This window comes from Mustela putorius, unplaced genomic scaffold (assembly GCF_011764305.1).
Source record: "Mustela putorius furo isolate JIRA1106 unplaced genomic scaffold, ASM1176430v1.1 tig00003909_pilon_pilon_pilon, whole genome shotgun sequence".
NCBI classification, from domain to species: domain Eukaryota; kingdom Metazoa; phylum Chordata; class Mammalia; order Carnivora; family Mustelidae; genus Mustela; species Mustela putorius.
Genome location: NW_025422057.1, coordinates 12151467 through 12162102, shown reverse-complemented (window position 1 = coordinate 12162102; position 10636 = coordinate 12151467). Strand labels below are relative to the sequence as shown.

Genomic DNA, 10636 nt, shown 5'->3' with positions numbered 1-10636 from the left:
ACACTCAATTTTCAAAATAAGGCTTTTTACTTCCAAAGACTGAGGGAGGATGCAGTCTTTTAACATATCAAGATTACAACTTTGATCCATCCAAATGAATATTTTACATGGTCCAACATCTGCATATGGCTTATCTCACGTTGCAAAGTAAGTGGATCCCTGGAAAGTTGTCCACAATTGCATTTTTAAGTCTTATTTTAGAAGTGTCAGAAAATCCTCTTCATGACCCTGTTATGAATATTTTGGAATCTAAATCATCAAATTTGGTTTATAGACCCATGTTTTGGATGTTTTTAAATTTCCTAAGTGATAGATGGAAATGAGTGATAAAATGCTAGCCTTTAAATAATGATCCAGATTAAGGATGAGTATAGAAATTAAGCCTGAAATTCTCTACTCTTCCTTTCATGGACCTGTCAATTGAGATGCATGCAACTTTGAAAAGCACAGAGCTTGGTACCATGTATGGAAATGCTGTCATTACTGAGGTTGGAGCCAGGGAGTCATAGAAGACCCCAAGTGAACAGTTCATTCCTGGAATTAGTTAGATATGACAAATCCAGATTGAGTAGCATATTTTCCTTGACATGATTTATTTTTGCTTTGACTCTGGCCAACCCAAGGTTATGTAGTTTATACTACGTATATAACTTGAGATGGTACTACTGATTTAATATTTTTTGAGCACCCACAAGGCATCGAACAGTGCAAGCCCCAGCCTGAAGCGCTTCATATAGTGAGTCAGTCACACATGCATCTTACACACATAACAAAGACATCAACGCATGGAGGGAAATCCATCGAAGATCTACTTGGTAGACCCTGGGTTCACTTTCAGATCCAGCTACGCTCTTGCCTGGGGCCCCTTGATTTTGCAAGACTACTAAATGTTCAGAAATGCAAGCCACGGAACAGAGATGGTTAACCAGCCTACCTGAGAAATTAAACCTGGAACTTAGCACTCCCAATAGAAGAGCGGGCTGAAAAAATCTACAAGAACAAAAATTCAGGAAGCATGCATCAATTGGAATATTGTTACCTTAGAGTCTCTCAGAGTTGCTATTTCCAGGTAACTGTTGCCAACACATATTGAAACACTCCCCAGCTGATTTACTGAGATAAATCTATTGATTGGCTGCCAAAAGTGAGACCCAGTGACAATGCTTGCAGAGAGGATTACAGAACCTCCCGTCGGCCTCGGAACGGGCTGCTGCCAAGTACCCGGCTGGATCGGCTCCCAGCTTTATGGCCTTCATGACTTCTTGCAGTAAAAAGACCAAATGTTTCATATTAACTAAAATAAGTTATACTAAATGAAATTTTCTACCTCGGCGCTATGTGGATTTCTATAGGACTCACTCCTGAGTGATTTTTTTTAAAGTTGGTTTGTTTTATAGTCAAACTAGTCCCAGATAGATTTTAGATAGGGTAAGAATTAATTAGCTGATGTTCAGGTGGCAATCTGGATCATTCGTAAAGATGTTTATAAACACAACATAATTCTCCAGCCTCTTTAGGCTCTCCATAAAGTCCATGCAAATGTTTAAATTTTTAACTTAAGTTGTAGGCATAGAAACAGCGGGCAGCTTTTCTAGTAATTAATGAGGACACTTTCTTCTCACAGTTGATGTAGATTTAAATCAAGCTAATCAGAGAACACTTCAATTTTTTTTTTAACACCCTAGAAACCAGGATTTGGAATAATTCATGGTGTAAAACTTTATAATGCAAATGAATCTCAAGTTGAAAAAAAACAACTGATTGGACTCATGCACTGCCTTACTCATAGGAGATTTGTAAGGAAAGTATTGAATGAATACTTATATATTCTGATTATACAGATTTGCCTCTGTGTGATTGATGAATACTGTCTGAAGGCTAAGAGTATTATTCCCCGAGTGTAGCATGCAATGCCCTGTCAGAATTCAACTCCAGATTCATTATACCTTTGGCAGGTACAATCAAAGCTTCATTCAGATGTTGCTGAGACTCATTAGAGGACAATTCTAAAGGGGTTTAGCCTTGGATGCATATTAAAGTCACCTGAAGTGCTTTGAAAAATGCTGAGGCCCAGGTCTCATCTCAGATCAGTTGGACTCTCTGTGCATAGGACCTAGGCACCAATGTTTTTTGAAAGCTCTCCAATTGATTCTAGGAGCAGCCAGGGCTGAGAACCAGGGACTTAAACTTTCCAAAACAGAAACTACAATTAGATCTCTCCCCCAACTAACCCCATCCTTTCCCCCATCCCCTCCATTGTCCACACATTTCCATCAAAAGAGTGCTCTGAGGAAACATGAAATGTCTGTCTGGCCTTGAGCGTCCCAAGTAATAGAGCTGCTAGAAGCACAGGAGTCAGTCTCTGGGATGCCTGGGAGGTAAGCTCATTTAGAATGGGCGAGTGACATAATGCTACAGGTGGGCTACATTATTAGAACACAGGCTTTGTTCTCCACACCCACAGATGAAGCCGAACATTACTTATTGGTGCCATTGCCAAAGGTAACTTGCATCTCCCAAGTTAACCTGCTTTCTCCTTTCTCCCAAGCCAGCCTTTCCCTACCCTCCTCCATGCTGCAGTCTAGCTATATAACTACTGAAGATGCATACTGCTAACTAGCCCAACCATGAATACTTAACTCTCCCATCGTGGTTGCTGGCATTGAAGTAATAGGACTTAATCCTTGTCATCCCCAAGTCTTTCCCCTCTTTCCCTTCATTTCAGGGCATACTTTCACGAGTGAACGAGCTCATTTCAGAGAGTAAGACAAGGAGAGAGGTTAATTTTACTGTATAGTGAGCTAGGGTGGTACTGGAGTCTTACAGATGGTAACAGATGTGCAGTTGCTGCACTGGTTTGTGCCCTTTATGCGTTGGGGGCTGGTCTGACAGGTGGATAATGTGTATCACTTCCCAAGACTCTCACCCTCACTGTCCACTCACTGCTCCCACAACAATGTGAAAACCCTTGTCCCAGGGCACTTGTCTTCATTTACAAAATTCTCAGGAGGACAAGGTGAGGATCATCAGCCTACTATCATGGCCCAACAGTGTTCACCTGTCGCCTTAACCCTGGAAGGAATGAGGTGTTCGATGGCAATCGAGTAGTAGTTGATTTTTCAGTTCTGGCCTTAAGCAAACTTCTCCCAGTCCTTGCTTTCTGGGTTGATTGTGTTCCAAGCATGTCACCACCAAGCAGGTGTTGAGCAGTCAGATGACAGCTGTTGATCTGTTGCAACTGAGCATTAGAGAATGCAAAGAATGCTTTGGAACATGGTTTATACTGAGTATTCAGAAAATCAAGTATCTGTGTACTTGCCGTATGGCAAACACTGGAGATACATATATATATATATACAAACACACACACAGATAGATAGATGTCTGTCCCGTGCACAGTTACATGCCCCTTTAAGTCATTTGTACCATTTTTCTTGTCCCTATTTATCTACCACTTCATTGACTAACACACCTTATCATTTTCAAATAGAAGTTAGGGGATTAGGAGGAGGGAAACAATAGCAAGACCTTTTGAAAGTTGGCTTCTGAGCACTTTTGTGCCAAAAAATCAAGGGAATCTAAAAGTAAAACACTTTTTGTGTGGAAAGTTCTTATTCAGGAAATGCTGGAATCCCAGATATAGATTTGTAATACATATTTCCCTGGAATCCTAAGAATTAATGGGTTCAAACTGACTCATAAATATCAGGTATGATAGCTCAGTTGAGTCCTTTTAAAAGGCAACCCAAAAAGCTTCACCAACCCAAACGCAAGTCATTTTAAATCCCGCCCCCATTGTTCCTTCATCTCACCATTGAGCAAGTAGAAGGGAAAGCAAGGAAGACAGCCAGAGTTCTGATTTACTGTTGGGAACCAAGAGAAAGAGCTTTGTTTGGCATTCAAGGGCATAACGAGGAAATAATAAATCCTCTCCCCTCTCCCTGGCCTCTTCCAGGCAAAGCACAAGACTCCCACCAAAGCCCACTTCACATTTTACATAGACACAAGGACAAAACAAGACAGCTGGACAGTAGGGCGAAGCTGGAAGTTTTGCCACATATTGGATTCGCCCTGGCGTTGGGCGTAAGTGCTCCAGTCCGGTCTCAGCTGGGCACCCCCGGAGATGAGAGGACTTGAAGCTCCCCAACCAAGCCCTGGCGTGGGGCCCTCAGATGACCACGCTGACTGTCATGGTCTGGCCGTGCGGTGCGATCTTGCGTGGCCAGGCAAGCAAGAGCTTGCGCAGCTCCTCACGGAAGTTGTCGTGCAGCCAGGCATAAATGAAGGGGTTATAGCACGCCGAGCTCATGGCGAGCCAGTGGCAGAGGAGCTGCACTAACCCGAAGGCGTAGGGGTCGATGGCGTGCGGGTCGAGGTCCCGCAGCAAGTTGAAGACGTGCAGCGGCAGCCAGCAGACGGCGAACACCACCACGACCACCACCAGCAGACAGAAAGTGCGGCGGCGGCGCGCGCGGTCCCAGTCGGCCTGGCTCTGGGTCACGCAGCCCGGCACCACGCGGTTCCGTAGCTTCACCGACACCCGGACGTAAGACAGGAGGATGACCAGCAGGGGGAGCAGGTAGGTGACGAGCAGCAGCCCCCAAGCATAGAGCTGGCGCTGGAGCTCCTGAGACCCCCAGAATTCCTCGCAGAGGCGCACCCCGTGCAACTTGAGCTCGATGTGGTACGTGTGCACGGCGGCGGGCAGCGCCAGCACCGCGGACAGCGCCCAGATGGCCAGCACTGCGCAGGCGCTGAGGCGCAGTGAGACTCGCCGCCGCAGAGGGTGAGCCAGCACGACGTAGCGGTCCACCGCGATGGTGGTGAGCGTGAACACCGACACGTAGACGGTGACAGGCTGCAGGAAGAAGACCAGGTGGCACAGGCCGCCGCCGAACACCCAGCCGCGGGGCTCGAAAGCGTACGCCAGCGTGAGCGGCACGCAGGCGGTGCACATGAGCACGTCGGACAAGGCCAGGTTGCCGATGAGGAAGTTGGTCACGTTGTGCAGCCGACGCACCCGCGCAATCACCAGCACCAGCAGGCAATTGCCCACCAGCCCTACAACCACCACGATGCTGTAGAGCAGCACGATCAGCCCCTTCAGCTGATGCACCAGCTGCAGGCTTTGGAAGGGCGTGATGGCCTGAGCGCCTGGGTCAGCCGCCGACCCATTGACCGCCGAGGCCTCTGTGCTCTGATTGGCAGGAGTTGAGGCCGCCGGTGGCAACCCAGAAAATAAGTCAGGGACCGGGGGTTCCTGAGTCGGCAGTGAGGCCATGGCCACCTGTCCAAAGAGAATCAAAGCCCGTCACTTCCCATTGTCCATCCAGCCCCTCCTACACCAGTCGTGCCTCCCTCCCCCACCTCAAATACCCAAATACTCCCTTTAGAATAACTGGCCAAAATAAATTACAACAATCAGAAGTACTGCCATCCCCCCTATGTAAAAATAAATCTATGCGAGATTACATATGCACCGGTTATTTAAACGCCTCCTATTCAATGTAGAGCCTTTGCAGCCTACGCAGGTGAGACCCAGGAGCATGATCCTACCCGGTGAGTGGGGCTTGGCTTGCGGAAAAACGCTCCGGGGATGGAGGGGTCGAATCCCGGCTGTCCCCCTGGCGGTCCTCAGCCCACGACGGCGGTGCAGGCTTCTCGCTTCTCTGCGGGAGCTCAACAGATTCGGGAGTTCCCAGTGGGTTGGTGGGCTCGCAGTTTTTGAGAGGGACTGGGGAGCCCCTCCCCTCCGCCCCGCCCCCCCCCCATCCAGCCCTCCCTTGTATGGAAAATGGGGGCGGAGCGCGCACCACCCGACTTAGACAACTAGGTAGAAGGATAGTGTGAAGACGATGGAAACAGAAAAGGGAGGAAGGGCAGACAAACCTGGATGAGAGGGACGAGAGAGAATCTCGATGCGGGAGCTTGCTGCGCCTTGGCAGAGTCCTTCCTGCTCCGGCGGAGGGAGCGGTGGATGAAGAGGGGGGAGCCGCTTCAAGCGCCAGGCTCTCAGGATGACCTGGAGCAGGGTAAGAAGTGGAGTGAGGGACTGAGCTACACTACGGGATGTGAGGAAGAGATGAGGGACCCATCCCTAAGAGCTGGACCCTGCTTAGAGTCTGGGCTGGAGTGGACAGGACGTTCTGGCAGGGATTTAAAATTTAGAGTCTGGAGCTCGCCGCAGACCTTCAGGCCCTCGCCCTTCCCGGGACCCCCTGCGCCCTTCACCCAGGCTGCGGCGTGCCTGGAGAGCCGCGAGTCCAGCTAAGTAACAGAGTTCAGAACAGCGGACAGCTCCCGCCGCCGCGAGTTGCTTGGGTCCCGGGGGGCAGGACCGTTAAGGAGTTCCCGCCTCTCTCTGCGTCCGACGCTTTCAGAGAACTGGCCTGGCGTGGTTCAAACAGCTGCCTCACCGCCTGTTTTCTGGGCTGGGGCAGCCGACTAGGAGAGCAGTAGGGTGAAGTGGAGGAAAATAAACAAGGGTCTCTGGGGGTCGGAGGGTGGTGACGCGTTCCTGCTGTGGGTCCCAGCACTTAGTGCCAATGACGACGCTGTCTCACCTCCCTAGGTCAGAGAGTGCCGCTCTCACTCCAGTTACCCTACACAGGCACAATTCAATACCTGGCCCCAGTACTCCCCTATTCACTCTGTAACTATTTTATTTTATTTTATTTTTTAAGATTTTACTAATTTATTGGAGAGAGAGAGAGAGAGAAAGAGCACCCGCGCATGAGCAGGAGGGAGGGGCTGAGAGGAAAGCAGACTGCCCGCCGAGCAGGGAGCCCAGCTTGAGGCTCATCCCAGGACCCCAAGATGATGACCTGAGCTGAAGGCGGACGCTTAACTGACTGAACCATCCAGGCGCCCCTGATCTTTCTTTCTCAGCCCCCATAACCTATCCCTTATCTGCCTAACTCTTCCAGGACAGTAGGCAAGCTTCAGGATTGGGACCCTACGGTCTTCTTCCTTACATATAACACACCCAGGCCTCCTTACCTCATTTTAGGATTAAAAACGATACTAGTGATTGCAGGATTTCCACAAGAATAACAAAAGTAACCGACATTTGAGAAGCTTAGACGTTACATAAAATCTCCCGCAGCAGCAAGTTCTCATTGAAATGCAAATTAACCTGAAAGACAGTGGGGAGGAGGTCAAGGAAGGAGGCTTTGTAACCTCCCTCCTTTGAATCGGCCTCATCCCCTCCTTGTCCCCTCTCCGGTAAGCTTTTGTGCTTTGTCCTCTAGCTGCAGATGCCTGGGTTGGGCTGGAAAGAAGCAAAATTAGTCCACTTTGCAAATTCAAGTGATTGACTCCTACAGAGGAAAAGTCAACAATGGAAGAAAAGCAATCAATGTGATACAACTGTATCTATTCTAAACCCACAAGCTCCCTGAGTTATAATCAATATAGCTGAAGCCAATCTGATATGGACAAAAACATCAGAATGAAATGCAGTCTGGGTCTGCCTTATCATTTACCTGCTAATGTTTCCCATCATGTTCACAAACAGAGTTAAATGCACCCAAAAGCAGAGGCACCCTTTTGCTTCAAAATATCTTAAGCAGAGGAAATCGTGGTAATGAAGGTAAAATAGGGATTTGGGATGTGGTTAGTCCCCATAACTAGAGCCATCACTCTGGTCGATATCACTGATACATAATACTAAAAATAATAAAAAGACAACCTTCTTTTTGTAGACATGCTTACTGCATGCAAATGTCAGTATTTGGAAGTTAACCACTGGGACATCTTCCAGACAAGAAAGTCGGTTATTTGCCAAGTTCCAGATCAAATCTGGTATGAGTTTTATTGTTGTCAGTATTTTCAGGGTAAAAAGGAAGTAAACATCTAAGTAAACATCTAAGACTAGAATAGTCCACTTTAAATCTTTCTTCTCTCCGGTCTTCACCGGAATGAAGGCTAGTCCCTCTCACTCAGCCAGACATCATGATTAAACCATACCAATTAAACCATACCAATGTTTAGACTTTCCTGTCTGAACTAATAGTGCTCTAGAAACCTGAGAGATCATAAATAAACAGTTTTCTAGATACCCAGTAAATGTTTCTTATGATTGAATGGATAAAAATAGCCACTCTTTGTTGAAGGCTTTATACTTACCAGGCACTCGGCTAAGTACATTACGTATTTATCTTATTTGAGCGCCTCAAAATTCTTATTATATCCATTTTAGGGATGAGGAAACTGGCTCTTCAAGGCCAGTTGGATAATGGCACAACTCTAAGCAGTGAGGCTGGAACTTCCACTTAGATTCACCTGATTTCTAGAGCCAAAGTACTTCACACTTTACTGCCTCCTAATGAATGAGAGAAGCACCTGCACACACTGAAAATACAAGTAGGTTCAAATGGGATTAAATAAATATAGGAATCCTCCTCTGTTATGGTTTATCAAAGGAAGCTCTAACGAATCCGACTGCAGCCCTAGCATTATTGTGTTTAAGTTAAACAGATCTTTTTTTTTTTTAAAGATTTTATTTATTTATTTGAGAAAGAACCAGAGAGAGCACAAGCAGGGGGAGCAGCAGGGAGAGGGAGAAGCAGGCTCCCCACTGAGCAGAGAGCCTGATGCAGGGCTTGATCCAAGGACCCCAGGATTATGACCGGAGCCAAAGGCAGACACTTAACTGACGGAGCCACCCAGGCGTCCCTAAGCTAAACAGATCTTTATGGCTCCCCTAAGTGTCCCTTGCTTAAGATAAAACTCGTGGGCTGTATGAACTTCAGAAGATGGTATTATGCTTTATGATGGCAGGAGACAACAGGATATAGAAAACAGAAGACAGAGTCAACAGAGATAAGGACCACAGGGAAATTGGATTAAGGGATCTGAAAATTTTATGCCAACTAAGTTCATGCTGATATATTGCACTTAGCCCAAACATATGAGAAACATATATATACATATATTTAAATTACTAGTTGGGAGACTGCAATTTTTTGAGACTTGTCTGGGTCCAGGCAATAACAAAATAGATGCCCCCCCCCAACCAAAAAAAAGAGTTTTCTCTTTTAAGCCTGTCCTGCGTGGATTCCAAGAGCCAGGCTCCCCTCCCCTGCCCAGGCTTCTCATGCTGATCTATGCAGAAGGTCTAGACGCCCACTCGGTACAGTGGGGCTAGCTGCCTGCAGAAGACAACAACCTGAGCCAGCAGGTAAGAAGTGACCTGAAGTCACATACTAAAGTGGAAAAAAAATGTTTCCCTTAGATCACTTTGAGAAAGTGCTTTTCATCACAGACTCCAGACATATCAATTATCACTTCCAGCTTTGTCCTGCACACCCCAGTTGTTTTTAAATTCTCCAACACAGCTCTGCCTGAAAAGCGTGGAGGCTTAAAAGCTGTTTTGCTGGGGCGCCTGGGTGGTTCAGTGGGTTGAGCCTCTGCCTTTGGCTCGGGTCATGATCTCAAAGTCCTGGGATCGAGCCCCACTTCGGACTCCCTTCTCTCTCTGCCTGCCTCTCTGCCTACTTGTGATCTCTCTCTCTTTCAAATAAATAAAATCTTTAAAATTAAAAAAAGAAGAAGAAGAAGAAGAAGCAGCTCTTTTGCTGCCTAGAAACCGTCCTTGGCTGGGCTTTTTTTCTCAGCCTGTTCAAAATCAAAAGTGATCCCCAAATAGCCTCATGCCCTCCACAGCAGCCTGTGGGACACACGACTTGTTTCTATCCTATTTGAATGTGGGCTCCCTGGGAAAGGAGTGGATGAGCTCCCAGAGTAACCTACGAAGTTGAGGTAGAGTAGGAAAATCTTCCCTGCCACCAGAGAAAAGGGAACAATGAAACCTGCTAATTCAACAAATATTTGTGATACACCTACCATGTGAGAAGGGGTAGACAAAATGCCCTGAGTGAGAAAAAGATGAGTAAGACATGAGGCACCTGGGCAGCTCAGTGGGTTAAAGCCTCTGCCTTTGACTCAGGTCATGATCCCAGGGTCCTGGGATCAAGTCCCGCTTCAGGCTGAGCAGGAAGCCTGCTTCTCCCACTGCTACTTCCCCTGCTTGTGCCCCCACTCCCCGTCAAATAAATAAATAAAATAAAATAAAATTGAAATCTAATACAAAAGCCTTCTCTAAGCAAAGCTTGTGCCACAGCAGACTAAGAGCTCCCCACCTTGGCTGGGGGAAGAGGTGATGTCTCATTTCCTCCAGTTTTCTTTCACCTCTTCTAGGCCTGAAGGAGCTACCTACATCTCCAGCAGCCACCTCTTCTGTCTGCTACCAAAGTCCTACAACCCCACATCGGGAGGCTATCAAGACAGGAGAGCCCTCTGCCTTCTCTTTTAAACTGAAAACTCACAACGTCACTGAAAGAAGAGTCTTTAGAAAGGACTGTAGGTTTCAAATAAAGTTGCTGCTGACAGACTTGGTGCATCAGCCTGAGTCCCTCCTTGCAAATACTAGAACGCACTCTGGCTGGTGTAAATAGAAAAAAAAATTGGCACTAGCCCACATTATTGGAAAAACTGGCAACCAGCCTCAAGACTAAGCTTCTAAAACCATCACTGGTGAAGAAAGCCCCACCTATTACTGGTTCTGTCACCTCCACCAAGGCCACTTCCGTGTTAGGAATGCAATCTTGCAGCCATCACCGTCCCTAAAATCCAG

At 47.1% G+C, this 10636-nt stretch overlaps 1 protein-coding gene across 1 annotated transcript; it reads right to left on the bottom strand.

The window, feature by feature from the left end:
- Window positions 1–281: 281 nt before the first annotated feature.
- On the bottom strand, window positions 282–5687 carry PRLHR (prolactin releasing hormone receptor). The gene is made up of 2 exons (XM_004751844.2): window positions 5557–5687; window positions 282–5287 (listed from the first exon to the last, which is right to left on the bottom strand). The coding sequence occupies exon 2, from the start codon at window positions 5279–5281 to the stop codon at window positions 4169–4171; it is 1113 nt and encodes a 370-aa protein (XP_004751901.1). The 5' UTR covers window positions 5282–5287; window positions 5557–5687; the 3' UTR covers window positions 282–4168.
- Window positions 5688–10636: the final 4949 nt, after the last annotated feature.

Coding starts and splice junctions, on each gene's coding strand:
- PRLHR (XM_004751844.2), bottom strand. CDS start 5,281: ATGGCCTCACTGCCGACTCAGGAACCCCCGGTCCCTGACTTATTTTCT.